General features: G+C 36.0%; 1 protein-coding gene across 1 annotated transcript; it reads right to left on the bottom strand.

The window, feature by feature from the left end:
* Positions 1-3,650: 3,650 nt before the first annotated feature.
* Positions 3,651-25,799, bottom strand: DUSP19 (dual specificity phosphatase 19). The gene is made up of 4 exons (XM_045825834.1): positions 25,427-25,799; positions 19,415-19,461; positions 12,111-12,263; positions 3,651-8,706 (listed from the first exon to the last, which is right to left on the bottom strand). The coding sequence occupies exons 1-4, from the start codon at positions 25,650-25,652 to the stop codon at positions 8,467-8,469; spliced, it is 666 nt and encodes a 221-aa protein (XP_045681790.1). The 5' UTR covers positions 25,653-25,799; the 3' UTR covers positions 3,651-8,466.
* Between the last annotated feature and the right edge of the window lie 1,900 nt (positions 25,800-27,699).

Raw genomic sequence — 27,699 nt, forward strand, 5'->3', positions numbered from 1 at the left:
TGTTCTCCAGGTCCACCCGTGCTGTAGCAAAGGGTAAAATTTTCTTCTTTTTTTTTTTTTACTGCTGAGTAGTACTCCATTGTGTAAATGTCCCATAGTTGTTTTATCCACTCATCTACTGATGGACACCTAGACTGTTTCCAAATCTTGGCGATTGTAAATAACGTTGCAATGAACATAGGGGTGCATATAGTCTTTCGAGTTGGTGTCTTGGGTTTCTTCGACGAATTGCCAGAAATACAATTGCTGGGTCATAAGGCAGTTCCATTTTTAGTTTTTTGAGGTAACTCCATACTGCTTTCCACAGTGAGTACACCAGTCTGCATTGCCACCAACAGTGCAAAAGGGTTCCCCTTTCTCTACATCCTCACCAGCACTTGTTTTTTATTTATTGATGTTCCCCATTCTGACAGACGTGAGGTGATATCTCATTGTGGTTTTAGTTTGCATTGCTCTCATGATTAGTGACATTGAGCATCTTTTCATATGTCTTTTGGCCATCTGTGTGTCCTCTTTGGAGAAGTGTCCATTCAGTTCCTTTGCCCATTTTTTAATTGGATTGTTTGGGGGTTTTGGTGTCGAATTTTATAAGTTCTTTATAAATTTTGGATAGTAACCTGTTATCAGATGTATCAGTGAATATGTTCTCCCATTCAGTGGGCTGTTTTTTCATTTGTTGATGTTTTCCTTTGCTGTGCAAAAACTTTTGTTTGATATAGCCCCATTTGTTTTATTTTTTTTCTTGTATTTCCCTTGCCTTAGGAGATATATCAGAAAAACATGTTGTTACAAAAAATGTCCAAGATTTTACTACATATATTTTCTTCTAGGATTCTTATGGTTTCAAGTCTAACATTTAAATCTTTAATCCACTTTGAGTTTACTCTTGTGTGTGGCATAAGAAGGTAATCCAGTTTCATTTTTTTGCACACACCTATCCAATTTTCCCAACACCATTTAATGAATAAACTATCTTTAGCCCATTGTATGTTTTTGCTTCCATTATCAAATATTAATTGACTATAAAAGTGTGGTTTATTTCTGGGCTCTCTGTTTTGTTCTATTGATCAATATGTCTGTTTTTATGCCAGTACCATGCTGTTTTGATTAGTATGGCCTGGTAGTGCAGTTTGATATTTGTAAAAAAAAAAATTAAGAAAATAATTCTTAATTATTTTCTTCCTTCACTTGCATTTCAAACTTATACCATTTCAACACACTCTTTCCTTATCAGGGTATAAAGATGCCCATTTTGTCCTATCAAAAAACCTTCCCTAGGACTTACCTTTTTTGTAACTGCCATGAACTATTTTCTTTCACATTTCCTTTTTTTTTCAACATTTCAAAATAAGGGTCCACAGACTTTAGTACATGACCTATTTCTCTAACTTTACCATCTTGTTTTTTAATACATTATACACTGACTCCTGTGTAAATCCTTCTTTGAAACTATTGACCCCAACTATTTTTCTCCTGCCATGTTAGGCCTGTATCCTTGACATCTGTGGTATTCAATAGCTTTGACAATCTTTTCCTATATACAATCGTTTTCCTTATTTTTGGTGATGCTACACATCCTACTCTCTTCTTAACTTTCTGTTCTTTCCCTGGCTCTTACATATGTGATCCCATTTTATCCTAACCTGGATATAGAATTGTTTTTGTGTGTGTGTGTGCCATGCTCATATTTTTTATCATTTTTCCAATTGTTCAAATACAGTTGTCTCCATTTTCCCACCACCACTTTCCCCCACCCCACCCACCCTCACCTCCCACTTTCCGTCATTCCCCCCTTTGTTTTTGTCCATGGCTTCTTTCTTTCCTCTTATCTCCCTCCCTCCTCCCCCAGGTTACTATCAGTTTGTTCATTTCAATGTCTCTGGTTATATTTTGCTTGCTTGTTTATTTTGTTGATTAGTTTCCACTTATAGGTGAGATCATATGGTATTTGTCTTTCACCACCTGGCTTATTTCACTTATCATAATGCTCTCCAGGTCCATCCATGCTGTGGCAAAGGGTGGGAGCTCCTTCTTTCTGCTGCATAGAATTCCATTGTGTAAATGTACCATAGTTTTTTGATCCATTCATTTACTGATGGGCACCTAGGTTGCTTCCAGCATTTGGCTATTGTAAATTGTGCTGCTATGAACATTGGGGTGCATAGGTTCTTTTGGATTAGTGTTTCAGGGTTCTTAGGATATAATCCCAGCAGTGGAATTGCTGGGTCAAAAGGCAGTTTCATTTTTAGTTTCCTGAGGAAATTCCATACTGCTTTCCACAGTGGCTGCACCAGTCTGTATTCCCACCAACAGTGCACTTGGGTTCCCTTTTCTCCACAACCTCACCAACACTTGCTGCATATTGATTTGTTAATGATGACCATTCTGATCGGTGTGAAGTGGTATCTCATTGTGGTTTTAATTTGCATCTCTTTGATGGCTAGTGATGCTGAGCATCCTTTCGTATGTCTCTGGGCTCTTTGTATGTCCTCCTGAGAGGTGTCTGTTCAGGTCCTTTGCCCATTTTTTAATTGGTTTGTCTGTCTTCCTGGAGTGGAGTCACATGAGTTCTTTATCTATTTTGGGGATCACACCCTTGTCCCAGGCATCATTTGCAAATATATTTTCCCATATGGTTGGTTCCCTTTTCATTTAGCCTGTTTTCTTTAGCGGTGTGAACATGGAATTGTTAATGAAGCCTTTATACTCTCTCTCCTCCTCAATTTTTTATCTTCTCAACAAATATAAAGGATACGTGAACAAAAACAAGGGGGGTTGGAAACAGGGGAGAGAAGTGGGGATGGCTAGGGTGGTAGGGAGGGGCGGGGAAAAGGCAGAAAACTACTTGAACAATAAAAATCAAAAGTATTTAATAAAAATGAAATAAAATTAAAAGCTCTGAAAAATAAAAAAAAACATTTTTTATGTTCTCCCTTGGAGTCCTCATCCATTGTTACATCCATGCAAATAATTTCTGTTATTGTATGCCCCTTCTCTCTCTGAAGCCAAATGATACTTTTCCAAGTGGTTGCTGAACAACCTACCGTGCATCAAACCTTGAAAACAAACTAATCTTAACCCTAAAATCTGCCCCATTCCAGTTGTCCCTTTCCCATTATTCTCTTAGACACCCAAAATTTAAATTTTATTATGTCAGGTTTTAACATAATTTTGTTACAGTATGTTACAGCAGAATTTAAGGCCAAATAGACCTGAATTTAGAGCACAACTTTCCTACTTAAATCCTGTATTACTTGGATTGGTATTAAATCTCTGTAAATTTTATTTTGTGTAAAATGGAAACAATACCCACTTTGAAAGGAGGTTATGCTTCATAGAAGCACTTCATCTGGTCCACTGTGCTTTTTCTGGCTTCCACCTTCTCTACCATCAAACATTCAGATACCAAGTCCTATTCTTTCTCTATTCTTCTAACATGCAGACAATTACAGTCGACTCTCAGCATCTCCCTTTGTTCAGTCAGTCTCTCTTACCAAATCCAAACACCACTAGCCAATACTCCCTTCTCTATACACATTACCCAGCTGTCCAAAAACCATCCCAGGCTTCCTGTTCCCTATAGCAGCCTCCTTTTCTTCAGCTCCACAAGGTACACATGCGCAGCACATTCCAACCAATAACACCCCTCATTACACCACATTTTTCTTTAATATTTGTTTTCAGTTACAGTTGACATACAATGTTGTATTAGCTTCAGTTGTACAACATAGTGATTCGACATTGATATAACTTATGAATACACTACATACATTTTCACTTAGCAGCAAGGGAAATGGAAAATCCGAATCTCTCAGGGTGGGAGATTGTTACAAACTGAATATTGGTGCCCCCCCAAAATGATGTTGAAATCCTAACCTCCAATGTAATGGTAGTTGGAGTTGGGAATTTGGGGTTAAGTCACGAGGGTAAAACCCTCATGAATGAGATAATTGCCCTTATAAGAGACCCCAGAGCATTCCCCCCACCTGAAACCACTGCTTCAGCCATGTAAAACCACAGCAACAGGACTGGCAACTATGAACCAGGAGGCAGGCTCTCACCAGACACCAAATCTGTTGGTGCCTTGATCTTGGACTTCCCAGCCTTCAGAGCTCTGAAAAATAAATTTCTGTTGTTTGTAAGTCACCCAGTCTTTGTTATCCTCTTATAACAACCTAAATGGACTGAGGCAGAACAGTAGAAGGATCCGTATGGATGGTGTCCAAAAAATGTACATCTATTAGTTGTTATTTGCATTATCTGACCTTTGTAACTAATGCCCAAAGCTATCTCTTTGTAAATTAAATAAATGTTACACTTGAAAAGTTGTGAGTTTTTTCCCTAATCATTTCATTAAACAACTGGCAGAAAGGGAGCCAGACATCAAAGGAAACATCAGTTTTGCTGATACAGCTGTTATCTTTTAATCAATTAAATGGTTCTTATCACTCTTTGGAAGTGAAAAAGTAACATCAAAACTTATATAACTTGCAAAGATATGCATCATTTTTTCCCTTCGATCCTCTCTCCCTTTCTTCTAATAAGCAGTTTTTGAAGGTCTGGTATGGAATATACCTGGTATAGAAAAACCACACAGTAAAAATCTCTGCTCTCATGGGAGCTCCAGTTTTGATGAGGAAAACAACAAAATAAGTAAAATATACTGAATTTGGGTGATAATTAGGGCCATGCCATATATAAAACAAGAAAGGTGAATAAAAGTGTTCCAGATGGGAACAATTATAAATAAGGTGGTCAGGGAAGGTTTTATTAAGAAGGTAACATTTTATCAAAGTTCTAATATTTCTGTGGGAAAGTGTCCCGGGTACAGGGAACAGCAGGTAAAGAAGTGGAGCCTTCATTATGCACTTTCAGGGAATGCATAGCCAAGACAGCAGTTGGGATAAAACAAGGAGAGGGAGGGAGGAAACAGCCCAACTGCCTAGGTCAGAGAAGTAACAATGTGTGTAAGTGGGAAGTGGGTGCTGAATGACGTTCCAATAATCTCAGTGCAGTCATGGTTAGAATATTCGGTAGTTTAATCTGAGAGTAACTCAACATCTTCTATTGACTTAAAATTCTAGCTGGTTCTATTGACTTTTCAATGCCTATTTATCTGCAGTAATGCCAATTATAATATACTAGCTTTTCATTTCTTAACTTGTACGGAGCAAACAAATCTGTACAGACCTTAAAGTCATTTATATTGCAAGATATATAATTTTTGTCCTGTCAAAATATTTTGGAACCCAGAATTTGACAGCAAATATGTTAAATCTTTTTAAACAAATAACCTGAAAGAAATGAAGATATTAACAGGGGAAATAGTAAATTTATTATTTTATTAAAGTATATCAATACCTAGAAACAATAAAGGATACATTATAAATATGGATACAAAACATGTCAAGCTTCACTTATAATTGAAAAGTTTGTTAAAGTATATCGGTGGAAACAACCATAAATTTGTTAACTATAAATGCCACTGCATATATTACAAGAATATAAAACTTTAAAGCCTTCTGGTTTAAATTCTTAAATAACTACACAGTGACTAAATATGTTCAGGATCCTTTGGGCAGAAAAATCAACTATTTACAGTTACCTGACAAAACTAAATAATTCATTGTACTACATTTCTGTTATTTTAAAATGTATGTGGCTTTGCTTATAAAGGTATCAATTCACTGAGTTAACTCACTAAGATTTTACAACAATACTCTGATTTTTACCTGTTACTTTCAAGAATCTTTGGAGAAATTACCTTTGAGGGGGATTTGCTATATACAGTTGAACCATTTATACTACTAATAATCAGGTGACAAATTCAGAAGGTTTCCCCATCACCAGTGAAATTATCAATCAGAATGGAAATATGTACCCTAGGTTACACAATACATATTCATACTACATGAATGTGGTATATTCATACATTTCAGTCAAGGTTCAATAGGGAAGAAGTTATGCACAAGTAAAATTGCAATGATGATTTTAAATACTACACTCCATTTTCCCTGAAATCTTTGAGTTAATATAAGGGTCTAAATTTTATCCAAAAGAATCTAAGAAAAAGATTTCTTCAGTTTTCAAAAATTTAAATATTTCTTGGTTTTCAATACAAAGTATATGTCATCATCACATGCCTATATTAAAGCATAAAGTTATCAAAATGTTTTTAAAATATGAACCTCAAATAAATAGAATTGTATCATATTTTCCAGTCTTTTTCCTGATCATCTTTCTCAGGTTGCTAGGAAGGCTTTATATTTTATTTCTTTTTAATGTTTAAAAACAAAAGATATTTTCATTTCCTCCTTCTTTTGAAAAATTGTAGAAATATCTACTTTAACATAGAGGTAAAAACTCCTTGAAATATTTTCCTTCTTTCTCAAAACAGACCTATATTTGGTATATATTTTTATTTATAATATGTGAGATAAAGAATCATAATGATAAAATTCCTTTTTATAAATAACCAGGTAGGACAGAGTGACTTACATCCATAGGAAACGCAATAAATATACTATATATTCATATATATGACCCATCATTGCCTTATATAGTATCCCTAATTTAAATGACTGAATTACATTTGTTGATCTATTTTAGATATAGCACACTACTATCATTTCAGATAAAATAAAATAGATGCTCAAAGTATTTCTGTAGGTGATACAGAGTATACGAGCTTGCACCATAACCAGAAAACTACAGGCAATACCTGAGCATACAAAATACAGACATAAGTAACATACTATCCATTATGAACAAGTTCTATTCAAGGCTTCAAATTTAATGGCTGATAACAGCACCTAGCAAAAGAAAATGTATTTAAATAAATGTTTTTACATTAATGGAAAAGGTTCACCCTGAAAATGCTCGGCAATACTGACTATGGAGACATTATACATCAACCTCATATTTAAGATGATTCTATCTGTCTTTGTTGGCTTCAGAAAAGTCACTGTAGGTTGATTACATTTATACTGCCCAACAGAAACAAAGTTCATAGTTTTGCATGTGATGGCATCTTGTCAAGCTATAAGTGATCTCAAGACATAATTTACACTAATCACTTCTACATTTTTTGTCCCTGACAGCATAAGAAAGCCTGCTTCCTCAAATACACAGATGCACTCAGTGTGCACTTTCTTACATATGGGAATACACTAGATTATGTATTTAAGAAGAGCTGACTTTCTTAATAATATCCCAATGGCAACAATACTTTCTAAGTCATAAAAGGTTACTTGAAAGCTATTAAATAAATCCTATCATAATTATTATATTAATTTTAAGTGCACTTTATTTTGAATAAGTCAAAAAATACCTTTAAGCAAATTTATAGAGTTCAGCCTTGCCTATATGGAGACTTAATATTTCATTTTTATTTTTATTTATTTTATTCTTTTATTATTGTTTATGCTGTTACAGTTGTCCCAATTTTTTCCCCTTTCCCCCCCTCTGCCCAGACCATTCCCCTGGAGACTTAATATTTTAAAAAGAAACTATTCAAGGCCTCTGGCCAGAGATAAATTGTAAATAATTTTAGGCTTTCCAACAATGTATTTAAAATTCCTTACAAAACCATAACCCTTCTTTCCTTAAAAATATGTTCTCTAATAGAATATTGAACTTAAAAACAGATCATTTAACAAGTCATATCTAAAAAACAATCATTCAGTATAAAAGATTTTTCCACAGATCCAAGAAGATCATAAAATTATGCCATGGGACCCAAAAACACAATGCTAGGAGCCCAGGATAAAAAGCAGACAGTGTTAGAGACTAGCTTCACCTAATTAAAGCACCATAAGCTCATAATAATGTCAGGGAGAAAAATCTACACAAGAACTTAAAATATAAATCCAGGGAGTATAATTAAATTTAAAAATCAAAATGAAAAGTGAGTACATTTTCATAAAAGGAGATAAAAACTTTGTGAATATTGTAACCACTACATAAATATTGTATGAACCTTCACATTTTGGTTACCTCTTTTGGAAAGTTTAAAGTATTGGTTTTTAATCTTAAATTATTTACAAAGAAATTTATCTCCCTCTGAAATGGTAAGTCAAGTAGCATTTCAAGTTTTTTCCTTCACGGATACAGTTGCTGGAATAGAAAAGTACCAAACGTCTTAATCAACTGATTTAAGCTTTCCGTGTTCTAACACAGATTTTAAATTTAAACATTTTTTCTTCTACATAATCACTTTTGGGAATACACTGTTTTTCTCCCTTAGCAAATCAAAGAAGCATTTAATCACACATTATAATATCAAAGAAAATAATGTAATTTTAAAAATTATTTATAGACTATCTCAGGACAATCAACTGACTCCATTTTCACTTGGAAAAAAAACAAGAAAAAGGAAGTTTTTATTACTATACTCTATAAAAAAAAGAGAAAGTTGGTTATAGAGGCCAACTCAGACATTATTTGTCCATCATCCACTAGTGTAACTCATGAACTGTTGTCCCCTTCTAATTCCTGTATTTTGTCACACTCATTGCTTTCTTTGCCCTCTTGATATGTACGAAGCTGCTCCATGAAACCAGCATTTGGACATATGGAAGGCCTTGCAATTTTCACCAAAGAAAAAGCGCTGTTAAATGAGATTTCTTCAGAATTCATCAAGAAGCCTATTACGATTGCAGCTGCCCTGGAAACCCCTGCATTACAATGAACAAGAACCACTCCATCCTGCAATAAAATCAAACAAAACTCTTCATTACTCTTTTAAGAAAGGTTATTAACTCGATTGTACCATCTTATACTCATACAAATTATAAAATAAAAATAAAATTCATTCTATCGATTATTCACTCTTCAAATACAGTTCATTGTAAGGAAAAAATGGAAAAACCAATCATTCGATGGACTAATACCTCCTCTTTTCACCTCCCAAGATTGAAGTGCTGTGATGGTGGATTTGTAATTCTGAAACAGTATCTTTTGTTAAACTGAAGTAATCTAGTAAAGTATACATAAAGACATAATAACTTGGCCACATGTCTATAAATAAGAGAGAAATTACAGGAAATATAAGTGGAAATGTGAAGAAAACCATAATCATAAACTAAACAGAAAGCCTGAGACATTCTATGTACACATAGTGTTCCTATAAAGCTAGTGTTATTAGCATGGAAATCTGGGTGTAAAATGATCAGGAAAGACAAAATTCCCTTCTCTTAGGTACATTCTGGAGGGAAGTACCTTAAAAAATAGTTAAACTTATCAGGTAGTAAATGATGACACAAATAGCTTACAAAAATGTGAAGTGGAAAAAGTAATTAGACACCAGCATGAGGTCAATAAATGAATAACGTTTCAGGTAACTTGAAAATGATACTTTACAAGTGAAAAGGAACACACTGTAAGACCAATGCTGATGGGGTAATATTGCATTAATAATGAATGTGATAGATCTGATGGAACACCATCGATACAGGTTGGCTTATTTCAGGCTTTTAAAAAGTTAATGATCTGAATGAAATGGAGTGAGCTGTGAGCACACACTGTGGAACTAAACATTTTAGTTACTTCATTTCCTGATTCTTCTTTTGGTACAACACAAAAGAAAGATCGAAACAGAGGAAGGGGAAAACAACAAAACTTAGAACTAAAGACTCTCTACCCAAAGCACATATTAGCAACACTGTGTTTATAGTTCATTGGATTATTTTACTTTTGCAAGGCAGTTTTCCCAGATTCATAAATCTGTTGCAAAAATCCTTTTCCAGATCTGTTGTAACAAATTTTCAAGTGCATCTCATTTCAAAAATGTCAAAGAATCCACAACAAAATTATCCTCATATTAAAAAGATAATTTCAATTGTTTTCATATATATATGGAGGTTAGGATCCCAATATAAAACATAAGGCCTGACAAATTAGGGCATGCCGTGGAATTCTAATACAACTTGCAGCAGAAATGTTTTACGCGCCTCCTCAGAGTGTCTTGGTACCATCATCTCATGCACCCTAAACGGGCTCCACCTCAGCCATCACCTCTATGCCCAACTGCTCCTTTTAGGCCTATTGAGTTTTGCTTCCTTACAAAGTCCTGGCTCTTTCCCAGTAGCGGTCTCTGCATAGACAAGAGTTCTGGATTCCCTTGCTGCTCCTGAACTTGGATGGAAAGTAACACCACAGGGCATTGGGTTTGGCTTCAAGGTGGCTGCTGAAGCAGTCAAGTGCTGTACCCTGGAATTGTGGGGCTCAATTCCACAATTGTTGTGGAATTCAAAATTTCACAAAGTGTTGTGGGAAATAGTTATTTCCCTGTGGGTAAACTTTGACCAATGGGGAACAGGAGCCGACACACAGCCAGTCAGATAAATTCTCTCTTCCCTCCCTCCCAAATTCCATATGGAGGTTTCCTTGTATTCCCTGCCCAGAGGTATTCTGGGTGGTAGGGAAGGTGCATCCAGCTATGTCACTGTCAGTTCACTGTGAAGTTGTACTCAGCAGGGCCAACATATCACCTTATGTTGCTTCTCATCCTTCTCTGAATCACTTCCTCCCCCTCTCACTGCCTGGCAATTGCACCTCTCAAATGAAGCATCAGCTCTTAATCTTTGTCTCAGGTTCTGTTTTTCAGGAAATCCAAGCAAAGGACCATTTTCATTAACTATCACTCTTTCCACTTTTGACCTACAACATGTACATACCTTCTAATGTTAAATATGAATATGAATGCTGTCTATACTTTACCATCTTAAGGCATATTCTATCTCTCCATAGAGAAATAGCTAATACAGGGACATTGTCATTTTTATTTTTAACTTTAATTACTGGTACCTGGGAATGTTACAATCTAGAGCCTATTAAATTTTTCACAGAAGAAAAAACTGGCAAATACTAGGTTCTGACTTAGAAAACCTTTTCTCTCATCCAAATATCTGCTATTGAATAAAGCTGAATGGTAAGGTTGAATAGTTTTATATTCTCAGTGTAATCTAGAAAAGGCACCTTGAGCAGTGCTGGGCACATACAGCACTCAATAAATATCACTAAATAGGAGGAAGAGAGGAGAAGGAAGGAAGGGGAGGAGAAAAGGCAGAAGGGAGATCATTAAACAGAATTCAATTAAACTGGATTCTAACATTAACTGTCAGTAATTGTTAGGTGTTCCCGGAGAGTTAACTTTTCTCTGTAAGTGCTTCTACATTCCCATCTATTTATCTCCCATAAATTTGGGAAGATTTACATTATGATTTGAAATGATGTCATTTCAAGGTATAATTACGGCTAGTGGCCAAACTAGAAGCCCAGTGTGTCAGTGTGTTGACTTGGATCCAGTACCAAGATCCAAATATTACACTGTCAGTCTTCTAAAGTCAGAAAACCCAATGGACAGTTTCTTATCAGCATTTTCATACAATCTCAGTAAAGCAATACCCATTTAGTCCTTAGAGCACCCTAAAATTCTATTATTAAAAATGCACAGATTTAGCCCTGGCTAGTGTGGCTCAGGATTGAGCGCTGGCCTGTGAACCAGAGGGTCACCAGTCAGGAAACATGCCTGGGTTGCAGGCCAAGTCCCCAGTAGGGCACAAGCGAGAGGCAACTACACATTAATGTTTCTCTCACTCTCTTTCTCCCTTCCTTCCTGTCTAAAAATAAATAAATAAAATCTTTAAAAAATGCACAAATTCACAGTCCCTACCTCCTCAGCCACAACAATAAAGGCATATTAATCTTCACAAATGCATTAATAGGACTACAGCAACATCTACCTTATAGTCCAGTTGATTACCTTGCAAACTGGTCAATGGACAAGTGGTTATAAACTATCAAAGGAAATCTAAGTATATAGGCACAGGAAAAGGGAAAATTAATTTGAAAAATAAATATCTCATTGAGAAAAGAGCAATTAAAGAACTAAATAGTAGAAAACTGTACTTGAACAATGATTAAAATAAAAAAATAGAAAAAAAACTTTAAAAAATAACTAAATAGTTGTAGGAATTAATAAAATATTGTTGGAGGAGAAATTTATTAATAGTGCTCTACATATTCATTACAAAAAGAATAAAGATTGGATAACGGACTCATTTTTAAATTTCTGCTTTTGAAGAACTATGGATCAAAATAAAACTTACCTTCATTTTTGCTTGTTCAATAAATTCAAAACATTCTGGAAAATAAGACAGGATATTGGCTTCAGGCAGATCCAGGATAGAAATGTTTTTATATATAAAGTCACTGAGGAAGGCATTTTCAACTCCATATGCAACATTGAGAATGTGAGTCACCTTAAAGAGAGAAAGATGATTTTTTTAAAAATTCTCTTGAATTAGGTTAATTAAAAAGAGGATGGGATGTTGAGATCTGTAACAAGAATAACGAATTTAAGCATGACCAACTTGAAAATACTTCCTCAAGAAAGCCTTATCTGACTGCCTCGTCTGTCACTAAGGTGCCTTATTTTCCCATACACTTGTCCTATTATACCCCTTACCACTTACAGATTATGTCCTTCACTGTGTTAGAAACTCCACGAGGGCAGAGACCATGTTTAGCTCACTATTATAAGTAAGCATTATGAATGAGCAATGTGAATGAGCAGTGACGTTGGCACAGAAAGTACTTAAAATATTTGTTGAATAAATCAATGAATGTCCATATGAAAAATTTAACCAAGGGAAGTGCATCAGCAGCACAAACTTCCCTTCATAAAGAAATAATTATTTCTTCTTCATAAGCACATGGTTCTCCAGAGTGGCTGCACATTCTAATGACCTGGTGAGCTTTTTAAAAAGTATCAGTGCCACTGGGCCTCAAACTCAGAGGCTATGATGAATTAACGTGCATGAAAGATGAGATGGTCATGAAAGAATTTCTTTCAAATGGTACACATAGCAACCTCCTATTCCATGTATGCATCTGAGCCCCTTTCCTGGAGCCCACCAGGCATATGGAAGAAGCTGTGGGAAGTCCACTGAGAGGATCCAAAAGCTAAATAGACTAGAAAAATGAATCACTGTTTCTTGTCATAACATGCTTCTCACTGTATTTATTCTTTCTTAGAGTGCATCTTCTTTTGTTTTTTGGTGTTTTTTTTTCCATCTTAGGTTTTTGCCTGATCTCCGTATTTTCATGTATTCTCCACATATTGCAGAGGATTTGTCCAGTCCTGACTACCCGCCCAGGTATGGCTCTGGAAGCGCCCCATGCCTCCCTTCAGCACAGCTGGACTGGATTCTACTGGACACATGACTAAAGCTAGGCTGATCAGATTATTAGAATGATCTGCAAATTTGAGAAATATAAGACAGCTATTTTCTCTTAAGTGCTCAGGGAAGCTAAAAATTCCTGCTTTAAAGGAGAAGAGCAGAGTAGATACACGGACAGGGCCATGATGCCAGTGGAGAGAGTAGCCATCTAGAGATGGCCTTATATTTTCTGGCATGGCCATGCTCTGTCCTTGAGTTCCAGAGACCCCCTAAATCATCACATACATTCTCTTCCTTTCTTAGGTTTCTGTGGTTCACAACCAAAAGAATATTAAGACACTCAGGGAGCAAGGCTTCACATAGGGAGAACCATAGGCCATTTATTGACCCAACTGTCTTGTGGAAGACCTTAAACATTCAATCCAGAGAAACTCTCAAATAGAGAGGTGATGGGAAAAACTAGAAAGAAGGTAGGACATTTTTAGAAAATAGAGTCGGAAATGTCCTTCTGCTTTACTCTCTCACTACCAGTGTCCTCCTGGCCAGGATCATATGATTCTGCCCTTAATTACATAATATCTTCAATATTTTATAATATTGATGTGTTTGCTTTCTCTTTACAACTATATTCTATATTCCCAAAAGACCAGAAATGAGGTCTGACAACTTCCAAAAAACATATGTATACAAAATATGTATGTACATATTGTATATTACATTTATATTATAGATATCATTACCTATATATCTTGCCTATACATCACAGGATTATGGAGGAGGACAAATGAGAATCTTGGGAAAACCTGTTGAAAGGTAAAAGTGCATTACAAATATTGTGGATTAATAAGCCAATGCCTAGGTAGTTTAGCTGTTTGGAGATGCAATTTTTATGTATATTGATTGAATGAGCTTGACTGAAAAGAATAGTACTGAGCCACAGGTGGTGGTGCTGAAAGGGACACAGCCTAAAACCCTTCTAGTCATCAAGCACACTTCCAAAACATACTTACAGAGGTCCTAACAGTGGTTGCCTTTGGAATGCCCTTTATGATAGAAACAGTGAGAACAGCCCCTTTATTAAGTACTTATTATATGCTAGGCATACAATTTATCTCAATCTTCATATTTATTATTTCCAACTTCAATGAAATTTAATTTTGAACTGGTTCAAATATAAAACATTACGAAAAGAAGCATTAAGAATTCCTGCTTTCACCCTGCCTCTCCCCACTCCACTACTTCCCACACCAGTGACAACCACAACCTCCTCTGTTGGTTTCTGGCACATTCTTTGTAGTATCTTTTTGTAAATGCTTTACTCACTCCCTTCTGACACAAAGGCAATGCCTTGTCCCATTCAGATATGTCCTAGGGCTCTTTTCATACCAATCTTTAAAGACCCCTTTCTTGTATTCCTTTTATAGCTAGTTGGTATTCTATGATGCGGGTGCACTATTGTAAGTGTAACCAATTTCCTATTGATGGACACATGGTTTGTTTTCGATAATGTGCTATTATAAATAATTCTGCAATAAATAGCTTGGAATATTTTTTATGTTCCACTCAGTTTTCTATCCTCCATAGGGCTTTATCTGACAAACACTAGGCACTGAAGAAGTATCTTATTAATAAAGCAACCATCATTACCACATCTAAACATTAATATTCCTATAGAAATTTCTGAAGTGATCCTCCACAAGAGAATTTCTCCTAGTTACAGCATTTTACTTAAATGTTAGGATATCCCTTTGAAATGTGTTATGTATTTAAATCAGTAAGTTTGTTTTGCAGCATCCTTAAATTTCTGTAGAAACATTCTATTCAGCTGCTCAGTTTACCTCCACTTCCAGCCATTTAACGGGTCATGTGCACAGAAACAGGGAAAGATCTTTCAAACAGCTACTTGGTTGACATCACCAGAATGAAACCAGAATTGAACTAGTATACCATAAGACGGGATAAATAATAATACTTGCCAGTGAACAAATTTATTAGTTTTCCTATTTTTCATTTTTACCCTGATTAATTATTCCTTATTCTGAGGAATTATTATAACAAAATGAGTCCAGTTTAAACACAAGTTGACAAATAAACATATTGAATTACTTAATGAATTGGTTAGTAGTTATTTCCCTGTGGAAATTAATTGCAACTGTTTATCACAAAATTTTTAGCCTCAGTTCAATTTTTTATTCTCAAAGCTGGGGGCAACAAAAATAAGTAAGACAAGGTCTCTATCTTTTAGAAGTTTGCTGAATAATAGAGGGGGAAAACGTGTTTACTGAGGATGATATTGTAATACAAAGCAGAGAGGTGTGAAGAGCTGTAGGAGAACTAAGTGTTACAGGCCAGAAGGGAGGAACAGATTACTTCACCTGCTCCCCACTATGGACTTTCCCATTTGCTGTTCTCTCAGCCTGAAGTCTGCTTGTCCTGATCTAAGCAAGCATGGCTGACTCTGTCATCAGTTCCCAGCTGAAATGTAATATCCTTGGAAAGGCCTCCCCTGACTCATGTTGCCACCCCCAACTCCTCCAACTGCCTTGTTTGATTTCTTTCAGAGAATGTATTCTCATCTCAAAGTATCATATTCTAAGAGCAAGGACCTTACTCCTTGTTCATTCCTATATCTCCTGAACCTAGAAAGGTGCCTAGCACTCATTTACCTCATGGGTGAGAGGTAGGGTGGCATCCTTTTGGCTACTCCCTGCCTTCTTGCCTGTTCAAATCATTTCTGTTTCACCCTCAGGTAACAATTCTTGCTTTTTGAAGTTAATCCAAACTGCCTGTATTTTGGGGGGTACTCGACATTCAGTTGGCTGAATCCTCTCTCAAGTCCTACCATTACCCTGGGTGATAGCAATTTCCACTTGGGTTTAACAGTCTCCAATGACTTTCCTCAGCACTCCACTTCCATCACACTCCTTCAAGGCCAGCACCCAAAAGCGCTCCAGGTCTGATATAATAAATTCAAACAGCTCTTTTATTCAGTTACTCCCATCAAACCTCACAAGAAACATCAACTCCACGATCTTTTGATTTCTTTTTATCCATTGGCCCCCTCTTGCCTTTATTTCCTTTTTTATTTAGCTGACAGTCTATGGCCCACCTCCCCTGCACCTGTCTGGTAAAAGTTGACTGTACACCCAGACTGCTAAGCATTGCTGGAGAAAAGTTGCACAATATTGCAGACCATAAATTTATGACAGCCAATCTCATAAATGCTTAGCAACTGTATTTCCTTAGTAGGTTCTCTCCTTTACTCCCTATCAGCTTTTTCAAACTTCCCCACTCTCCTAATAACATTCAACACTACTATCTCTTCCTTACTCCAGCAGATCACCTCACTTACTACTTTAGTATAAAGAGAAGCCATCACATAGGAACGTTTACATTTACCATCAAATTTAACAACCTTGACGACACCTGCACCCACATTTTTTCTTCTATCTTCTTACTACAATGGATGATGTCGTCCTGCATTCTTTATGAGGCTCATTCTGGCATCTGTCTTTTGGATCAACCTGACTACTACTTTTGTGGCACATCCCTCTGGCCATAGTTCTTGCTCTATTTTTAATTCCTTCCTCTACCACCAGCTCTAAAGCATGCTCAAAACTAAAATATCCCATCTCTCTCCCTTGGCTGTTCCCATTCTCCTTTCCTTTTTTTTTTTTTCCTCTGCCATCATTTCTTCCATTTCTCAGTCACCTGGTTGCTGGCTTTAGTGTCCAATTCAAATGAAACTTCCCACCCAAATCACTAATAACTTCTTTGTTGCAAAATCAAATGGATGAATTTAGTGCTAATTGTACTTAAACTTCTGGCAACATCTGACTCTGCTGACTTTCTCCTCCTTAAACTCTAGCCTTCTTTGGCTCCCTTGACACCACATTTTTTTGACTTTCCTATGACCTCTTAACTATACCATTCTGGTGGCAAATTCTTCTTCCTTTGACTATTTCTTAGAGTTTGGTGTTACCCAGGGTTCTGTTGTAGGCATTCTTCTCTGTTTACTTCACACCTTTCTGCAGGTGATCTTATCTATTCTAAAGATTCTAATCACTGCTTATATGCCAGAAGGTTCCTAAATTTATATTTTTACCTCACCTGAACTTCAGACCCCATACATCAACACTGTCTACTGAATAACCTAATCTAGATTATCCATAGCATCTGAAATGAAAAATGTTCAAAACTGAGCTCATTCTTTTTTGTCCAAAACCTGCTTCTCTCTATCTCATGGAATGGTACCAACCTTATTTAGTTACCCAAGAAAGCTGGCCATCAGCTTTGACTCCTCCTCCCTCAAACTTGCTCTCCCCTCACCCTGATTTGTAGATAATGGTTAAATTGTGAGGATTCCGCCCTCTTAAAAAAAAAAAACAACCTCATCAATTTATCTTTATCGCTGCTGAATCCTAATATAAGCCACTATCATCTGTTTTTGTTTTTGTTTTTTAGATTACTGCAACAGTCTCTAGTCTCCCATCTCTAGCTTGAAGATCCCTCCAATCTATTTTCCAAACTGCCTCTAGTGAACAGTATTTCTAAAATGCAAATTTGGTCCCTGGGTAAAACCTTTCAGTGGCTTTCCACTGTCTTTTGGGCCAAATCCAAATACTTTACTCTGGCTTACATAGACTTTTGTGATCTGGCTCATGCTTACCTCTGGCCTGTCTCTTGGTGCCATTCTTTCTCACACTATCTATATCAAGGTTACTGAACTTCTTTTTCTATCCCTGAAAACTTCAACCTTTCTCTTGCCCATGGGTCCTTACACAAACTGTTTCTTCTATACTCATATGCTCCCTCCCCACCCACTTTTCTATCTGCTTCCTCTCCACGCCCTTCCAGAGCAAAATTTCAACATCACTTCCTCCAGGAAGAATTCCGTCCTTCCTATCCCTGGCCCAACCTGACCCAACCCAAAGCAAATATAGTTAAGAGCATTATCTCCTGTGCACTCCAGCAGCAATCTGCACTTCCTCATCAAAGCACACAGTGCACTGTTTGTCTTTCACCCTGCCCTGCCTCTCAAATCATCAGTGTCATGTGAACAAGAACCTCTTGCCTTCCTCAAACCATAGCAATTCCATGACTCTGAAATAGCATTTATCAAAATAGTAGATGGCTAGAAAAAAATTTTGAGTATATACTGAAATAAGTAATAAATCACATCAGCCCTGGCTGGTGTGGCTCAGTAGACTGAGTGCCAGCTTGCTTACTTACCAAAGGATTGCCAATTTGATTCCCAGTAGGGGCACATGCCTGGGTTGCAGGTCAGGTCCCCAGTAGGGGCGCTCAAGAGGCAACCACACACTGCTGTTTCTCGCCCCCTCTTTCTCCCTCCGTTCCCCTCTATCTAAAAATAAATAAATAGCCCTGGCTGGTGTAGCTCAGTGGATTGAGCACAGGCTGTGAACCAAAGCATCGCAGGTTCAATTCCTAGTCAGGGCACATACCTGGGTTGCAGGCCACGGCCCCCCTCAACCGCACATTGTTGTTTCTCTCTCTCCCTTTCTCCCTCCCTTCCCTCTCTAAAAATAAATAAATAAAATCTTTAAAATAAATAAATAAATAAATCTCCCTGGCTGGTGTGGCTCAGTGGATTGAGTGCTGGCCTGTGAACCAGGGGGTTGCCAGTTTGATTCCCAGTCAGGGCACATGCCTGAGTTGTGGAACAGGTCCCCAGTGGGAGGTGCATGAGAGACAACCACACTTTGATGTTTCCCTCTCTTCCCCTGTCTCTAAAAATAAATAAATAGATAAAACCTTTAAAATACATACATATATACATAGAATCTTTAAAAATAGTAATAATAATAAATTGCATCAGTTGTATGGGGGAGCATGGGAGGAAATGGCATTGGGGAAGAAGTGGTATACAAGTTAGGACTCAAGGCCTGGGTAGGTCTTAGTCAAGAAGAGGGGAAAAATCTTTACCACACTGAGGAACTACACAAGCAGAGGCAAGAATATGTGCTTCCAAAGCCAGGTTCAAGAGGGTATGTGAAAGAAGATTGAGAAAATTTAAAACTGGAAACATGGATTACAAATCCATATATTTGAATTAGGAGTAATAATTTTTGCAACTTAATGAAAATGACAGGCAAAAATGTTACCAATTAAACTCTAAAATGGACCAAAACAGTTTTTCCTAAATAAATGTAACATTTAATAAATGTAACTTTCTCTATGTGGTACTAGACCTGAAACATTTGTTTTACCTTGTGCTTTTTCAGTGTATCCAGATCATGAGCAGCATCTTGTGAGCCTATAAGAAATAAATCATATCACCTTGAACGTAAAAATAATCATCCTGACATTTTATCCAATGTTTGCAACAATTCTGTTAGTTTTTCATTTAAGAAATACAACTTGGGAGGACTTCATTCTAACTTTCTGAAAGACAGTGTGGTAATAATTATAAAAATATTCATATTGTATATACTCTTAGACTGTGATATCCCACTTTTAGGAATTTGTCTTAAATGTTCTGGATGTTACAAAGATCAGCTATCAGGATGTTTATTATAGTATATTTGTAATACCAGAAAAATAAAACAACCACCTAATAATAGGTTGTTTTTAATCTTATTAAAAAACAAAGCGCAATAATAAGTGTTGGGTTCAATAAAAGATGGTCCAATTGTGTAGTGAAATATATAGATATTAGAAGTGACCTATGTAGAGGAATATTTAGGGTATGGAAACACATTAGGTGATAAAAGCAGGTTACAAAATACCACTATCCATTGTTGTAATAAAAAAAAATGCATATGCTTAAATTGGACAGGAAACATAGAACAAAATGTTAGTGTGATTACAGGTGATTTTTTTCATGCTCATTTGTAATTTTTACAATAAATATTTGTTTTGAAACTTAAAAAAGGATATTTTTAAAAAGACAGTACCAGCTGGTTTGGGAACACCAAAACAGACTTAGTACCAGCTTGTTTGGGAACACCCAGTAGATTTAAGCAAACACTGTTGGTCTGTAGAATTCCACCCACATGCTGTGCACCACCAGGGCTGTATCCTTTTACAGTTTCTGTCAAAGTTGGCTTTCCAGATTTCTCACGCTTGGAAGCTGACTCTAAATAATAAGCAAGCTCTTACAAGTGAATAACTAGTTAAAATAAAGTGAATTATACAATTGGAAAAATAGGATATTAATTATTCAAGTATTTTACTCTCCTGAATTAGGTTCTATTTCCATAAATAATGTTCTTCTTACCTTAGCTATCTGGGAAATCTGCCAACTTCTATGACATGATTTTAGGTAGCTGAAAAGCCAGTGTGCTGGTTGGTCAATATTCTCTTGGTAATACAAAGCTCACAGACTCCTCACTGAGCTTACATTCAACTTTATTCTGCCCAAAAGTTAGCCTATCAAAATATTACCATTTGTTAAAGTTGAATGGTGGACACATAGTTGTCTGTTATAGTATTGTCTGGAATTTTCTATGCATTTGAAATACTGCATAATTTAATTTTATTTTAAATATTTGTTTATTTTTAGAAAAAGGGAAGTGAAGGAGAAAGAGATGGAGAGAAACATCAACGTGAGAGAGAAACATTGATGGGTTGCCTCTCCTATGCACCCCAATAGGGGGTCAAACCCACAACCCAGGTATGTGCCCTGAATAAGAATCAAACCAGCGACCTTTCACTTTGTGGGGGGCTATACCCAACCAACTGAGCCACACCAGTCAGGGCAATACTCCAAAAATTTAAAAAGTTTCTCAATTTTCTATCAAAAGTCCTAAACACCTGGGGCAGGTGAGGAATTGGATCAAAAGACTTAATCGGAATTTGGTGATTTAATATGCACTCATCTTTTAAATAACAATTCTACTCTTACTAGTCCTGAAAATAAAAAGAAAAATCTATTAATGAAATCCTTTCCTTTATCCTACCAGGGGTGTCCAACCTGCAGCCTGCTGGCCACATGCAGCCCAGGATGGCTATGAATGCGGCCCAACACAAAATCATAAATTTACTTGAAACATTATGAGATTTTTATGTGATTGCATTGCAATGTGTTTAATGTGTGGCCCAAGACAACTCTTCTTCTTCCAGTGTGGCCCAGAGACACCAATAGTTTGGACACCCCTGCAACCGTTATTATACTTTGACCATTTCCATTAAACACATACATACACACATGCCAAAAGAACAGGTCTATTATATTCCGGAGTTAGCTGCAATATTTTGAAAGTGACTTCCAGAGTATGAGTATGTTGATAAAAATTTAATATTCTTGAAACCAAAAAATGCAACTTGTATGCTCTGTCTTTTTAAGCAATAAAATTATAGAGTGTTAATAGTATAGAGGAACAAAATTTTAGTCAACACAAATGAACTTCAGGTAATCAGTTTGTGTTTTATCTAATACTTAGTAGTATTCAGTTCGGTTAATTCTCTTTAAATTCTAGATATAAACATCAATGCTATTCCAATTTTAAATGGCTACTTTGTGTTGCAGTCTTATATTAAACTTTTATTGGTAAAACACTTATTATTTCAAAAAATAAAGACTAAATTTTATGTTATGACATGTTATTAAAACCTTTGTTTTGTTAAAGTAGTATACTATCCTTTTATAAACTATTTCACTCAAGATTTAAAAACAAATATTAAATTTTCCCTAGTCAGGTATCTCAGTTAGTTGGAGCATTGTTCTGATATGCCAAGGTTATGGGTTCGATACCCAGTCAGGACACATACAAGAATAAACCAATAAATGCATGAATAAGTCAAACAACAAATTGATGTCTCTCTCTTTCAAATTGATAAATACAAATTAAAAAGAATAAAAAGAAATATCAATTTTAAGAATTTGATTATTTTAATTGTGGCTACATGAATCTGTACTAGTGTTAAAATTCACAGAACTGGATACTAAGCCAATTTAACTGTATCACAATTTTTAAATAATAAAAAAAAAGTTGAATAGGGTTAGAACTAAACAAATAGGTATAATAATAATAATTTATAGTTATACTGTACATTGACAAAATTTGCTAATATTCATTATCTTGGCCCAGCCTTATTATGAAACTATTACAGATGCAACAAATGATTTAGAAATAATACAGGGCTGGACAAAAGTAGGTTTGCAGTTATAATACAAATAAATAATAAATAGTAATACAGAAATAAAATTTGTTTTGTGTATTCACAATTGTAAACCTAGTTTTGCCCACCACTGTATATATTACATGCTGTTGGAGTTGAGACCTCAAACAAGTTCAATGGTTTGCAGTGATAATAGATGTATTATATAAAACAGGTTATATAAGATCTCCAGAATCCCGTTTCTATTGCTTGAGATTTTTTTTTACAAAAATAGCAAATACTGTATAAATTCTAATATATCTTAATTTACAAATCACTTTCCACCACTATAAAAACAAACCAAAACGACTTTATTACATCACTAAAAAAATAACTGATATTCCAAAGAGAAATATTTTATTTGATAAAATTGGTGGGAATGACCATTCATAAATGGACAGAAATAGGAGTATAAATTAATAGGATAAGGTAACAATATTTGTGAAAGAGTTTTACAAAATAAAGAGCTATATAAATTTAATGTATTAAATTTGTTCCCCCAAAATACTGGGCTTCCTAGATCTTAGATATCCTCTATAATCTCATAAAAGATCCCAAGCTTTTCTTCTAGAATTTAAGAGATCTCAAAATGTCACCAGCTGGGACTTCTTAACAGAGTGAATATAACAAATAATAGTGCAGCATTTCACTACCCATACAAATCACATTTGACTGAAGAAAAGTCATAGTGACTTTTGTTAAAATGTCATTTGCAAAACCTAGGACAAAAATGCTAAGATCTTTTAGCAACCTGATTGACTATTCAAGGGCCCATGTAAGATTTTCGAAAGGCAGAAGCTTGTTTGAATTTATGAACTACCTTATAAAGAACAGATTATATTTTTAAAACAGAATATATTAAAATTATATAAGTTTATATAAGATCATAATTTATATAAGCATATTTATGATATTTAGCTCTCTATTTTCTTTATTACCCACCATAAATATTAAGTTAACTGGCATGAAGTGCTGGGTTGGAGTTGTGCTTCTTTGAAGAGGTGTAGGAAGCTCTTGGAAGCAACCTAGAAGCAACTGCCATCTCCAGAAAGAAACCTAGTCTGCTCAGAAACAACCCCTGCATCATTCATGTGGAAGAACTTTAGATGTAATCATCCAAGGGTCCCTAAAGAATAAGGCACTTGTAACTGGGCAGAAAAAGGTCAATCCACTTCTCAGAAGAGGGTTGTGCCTGATGAAAATATCCCATCTCCTGGTGTAGAGAGGGGACCAAATAAGGACTAGTTTCACAAGCCCCTCCCAGTACTCTCCTAGGATCCCGGGAAGGCTTCCAATAACAATCAGAGAATACTGCTGTGATCCACTCACTTTGGATAAGTCTAGATCAGCGATTTTCAACCTTTTTCATCTCATAGCACACATAAATTAATTATTAAAATTCTGCAGCACATTAAAAAATACATTTTGTGCTGATCTAACCAAAAAAAATAGGTATAATTTTATTCATTCACACCAGATGACTATTGTTGTATGAGCTGTCATTTTTTTATTTGACAATCTAAGGCAAAAGAGGTCAGTGCCCCTGACTAAATAGTCAGGTATTGCATGTTTTAAAAATTCTTGTGTCCCACCAGTGTGTCTGCTGTGACACACCAGTTGAAGATGGCTGGTCTAGGTGAAGAAATAATAATAAGCAAAATTTTAAATTCTACAGTAATTTTAAACCATTATTACTACAATGGAAGCCAAATAACTGAAAAATATGCCTGGATATATTTCCTTCCTAGAAATGGTGTGCAAGTCCTGGGTGAACCTTCCAGACTAGCTAGATGGCCCACTTAATTTTTCACTGGGCTGCAGAAACTAGTTAGAGATATTTATTTGGTGAATTTAAGGTTAGCTCATGTAACAATTCAATAGACAACACAATAACAATAGACAACACAATAACAACTCATGTATACTGCAACTGATTTGTTTCAAAAACCTTTCACAAAAGAAAATAAAACTTTTACAACAACCTCAGGACAACCCTGAGATAAGCAGATACTGTTACTTCGCTTTACAGATGACTTTTTAGGAGGCCCAGAGAGGATAAAAGACTTGCACTAGCTCATCTAGTAAAAGAGAGGCACAGCAGGGCTGAAAAGCTGGACTCCCTGATATAGTCCATATATCCATGGAGAACAGGAATCAATCAGATTTGCACTTATGTCTAGCTGTTATTTACTAGGTGTGTTAACCTTGAGCAAGTTACTTTACAAATCTTAAACCCAGTTCCCATCTGTAAAATGGAGCTAATAATCCCTACTACCTTTCTTTTAAAAGAAGTGAGATGCTGTGTACACTTCACGTAGTCCCTGGCTATTTCTGAGTCCTACTCCAGGCTTATCTTCATAAGTATTAATGAATTCTTTCCAAGTCTTAATTTCTCTTTTCATAAATGAAAAACTTTTCAAACCAACTTGAAAACATTGTTGACTATTTTTTAAAGAATGCTGTGCCATACTATTGCCTAGCTAACAAGTTTACACATTTATATTTGTGCTTCGTTTGCTATTTGCAGATTAATCTGTGTATAGAAAATCAGTAATTTCCATGATACAAAAAAAGTCACAAAACCTTCAGGCTCATAGTTATAAAAGTCCTCCTTTTCCCTAACAGTGTGTAAACAGCCACCATGGGCAGACGTGGTCTCAGGAGGCATGCATCCCCTATGGTTTGTAATAGCAGAACAAGCAAACAAGCACTTGACTATTTCAGGTACTAATTTTTCAATAACTTTACGTTGAAACTTGAAGTTTTGCCTAATAACATTCTTTTAAATTTGATTTTTTTTAAAAGTTATGTCCTTTTATAATTAAAGAAAACACTACATTAATGTCTTATCCTCCAGAGAAGTTAGAAAAACAAAAAGAAAGCTTTTCTAAAAATTCAAATACCAGGTGCTGTGTGCTACTGGCACCTGCACTTCCTGTGGATATATTGTGGGGGCAGAGACATCTCTAGTTAGCTAATGGAAATCTCATGTCCAAAAAAGGAAACATTTGAACTTTCCAGTAGGACCGCTGATAGTACAAACTATTACATTACATATTGAGGGGAATAATGATAAGGTAATATGATCAAAGGCCTCAATGACAAATCAATATACTCACCCAGGAGCAACCATGGCTTAATAATGCCAACTTGCAGGTCCAAGCTAAGATCCTGCACATAACCACAAGCACCCCCACCGCTCGGCTCTACTTCTTCCAAAACATGAATTCTGGCATCTTTCCATGTTTCTATTATTTTCTTTCCAGTAAGCGTTGTCACCCTGGTGCATTGCTTCCTGAGATTATTCCGGGAGAATGCTTTAATTTCCTGGTTAAGGGAGTGCATTACATGAGCAGTGACTAGGAACAAACACAAGCAATTCCAGCCAGCACAGAAAAGGGGTGAACTGCCCGTCCCTTGACGCTCTGGTAACAAATGGAGACTCAGCGGCGCACCTCCCTCCGGTAACAATAGCAAACACCAACACCCGAAAGACAGGCTTCCGGCTCGCTTTTTCCCAGCGCCCAATGTAAGACAAATTCTGATTGGCCCTTGAGAAACAGGCGCCGATTGGACGCCCTTTGGTCAACGGAAAACCTGCGTTTTACCTGTAGGTTTAAGGAATGGACCAGATTGTTTTCTTACTGGTGCTGTGTTAATCTAGATTTGTGAGACTTAACTGGAGAGAGGGCAGGTATTTCCGAACTTTTCAAAAGCGGTGATTTTCAGTGTTTGACTTGTGGTAGTCAACGAGGTGATCTGGGCTGACCTGGGTATTGAGCTTGTTTTATTCAGGAAGACGGCTTAGTCACAGACCAAACCTTCCTGCTTCCCAGAGCCGTCCTGCCTGCCTGCTTTTAGGTTAATCCAAGGGGTCTACAGCAGACAAACTTATTTCCCACTTTCTGCCCTTCACACCTTCCCTTTCTGCTGTTACTGCTCACAGGAACGTTTTGTGCATTTGTGAAATAACAATTTACATAAAATCTGCAAAGATATTTTAAGTTTTTAAATTGTTTCTGTATGCAGATTGACAAGATTTTAAAACATTTTTCTGACTTCCTACATTTTCACTATCTGTAAAACTGCTGAAGAAGCCTGCTATGCAGTAAATATATACCCACACTATAAGAAGCATTACAGCAAGTCCTTCCACAGGGATTCCAAAAATCAAGCGTGCATACATGCAAATTTACAAAACACCAATTATAGAAGGATGATTCTGATTATAAAAGGGTGATTTTTTTCTGCAAAAGAAATCACAAGTTTCCTTTGCAATTTTCCTTTCCCCACATTGTGTTTAATGAAAACATTCTCCAACACCAAATATTAAAATTTTTGTTGGGTTGAAACTGATGTAAAATTAAAATAAACCAAATTTCTCCCTATTGAAAAGAGTGATATTTAAGCCCAGGCTATCTACAGGGCACTGTAAAATAATCAATTGAAACATTTATTTGCATCATTTAAACAATCACAGGTTCATCAAAAACAACTTTAACCACAAATTATTCCATGTATTTATTATAAATGAAAAAATAACTACCAACTACTGAGCACTTAAATGCTAGGTACTGTGCTTATAAGGAATTTTCAGGTTGTCAATTACCCATCTGGTGCTTACTGATGCTTTATAGACATTATCCCATTAGATCTCATACAAAGCCTATTATGTATATGGTAGAATAATCATCCACATTTTACATATGAAAAATTCAGATGCAGAGAGATCAAATAACAGATCCTACATTTTCCAGCTCATAGTTTATAACCACAAATAACACCTAGGTTTGTTTCAGTCCCGTACCTTAGTTCTTACTTATTATGGAATACTATTCTGCTCCCAAAATAATTGTAGTTAACAAATATTTATTGAATACCTACTATGTTATAGTTACTTGGGATATGGCAGTGAATAAAAACAAAGTTTTGTCTTTTGTGGAGCTTAGATCCAAATGGAGGGAGTGGATATATGTATATTTTTTATATATATATATTCTGTACATTATAGAAAAGATCTCTGCTGGATATATAAGTTTTGTCGTGATCAGCTAAAAGCTGCAATTTAAAACCTCAAGACTGAATGAGATGATCTAGTACTGAAGGTTGATGGAGAAGCCTGATGTGCGCCCTCATTTAGGGGTGAGGAAGATGAGGAGGATCCAGATAGGGAAACTGAGAAGGAGAGGTCCAGGAGATAGAAAAGAGAGGTCTGAGAGTACCAATAAAGTGTTTCAAGGAGGGCAACATGATTACCTGTATCATATGCTTCTGACAGTGTTGAGTAAGATGAAAACTGAGCACTAATACTGTATTTAAAGTCCTCCCCAGTGAGAAGTGATTCTATGTCCCAGCATTATGCAAATATTATCTGATTTAATTCTCATGACAA

Source organism: Phyllostomus hastatus, unplaced genomic scaffold, assembly GCF_019186645.2.
Source record: "Phyllostomus hastatus isolate PE091 unplaced genomic scaffold, TTU_PhHast_1.1 phas_contig_1, whole genome shotgun sequence".
NCBI classification, from domain to species: domain Eukaryota; kingdom Metazoa; phylum Chordata; class Mammalia; order Chiroptera; family Phyllostomidae; genus Phyllostomus; species Phyllostomus hastatus.

What these genes read in the sequence shown, in the direction of transcription:
- DUSP19 (XM_045825834.1), bottom strand. Translation starts at nt 25,652, where the DNA reads ATGCACTCCCTTAACCAGGAAATTAAAGCATTCTCCCGGAATAATCTC. An exon ending in TAAGCCATGGTTGCTCCTGG is followed by an intron (nt 19,462 to 25,426) that starts GTGAGTATATTG and finishes TATTTCTTATAG; the next exon opens with GCTCACAAGATGCTGCTCAT. An exon ending in ATACACTGAAAAAGCACAAG is followed by an intron (nt 12,264 to 19,414) that starts GTAAAACAAATG and finishes TCTCTCTTTAAG; the next exon opens with GTGACTCACATTCTCAATGT.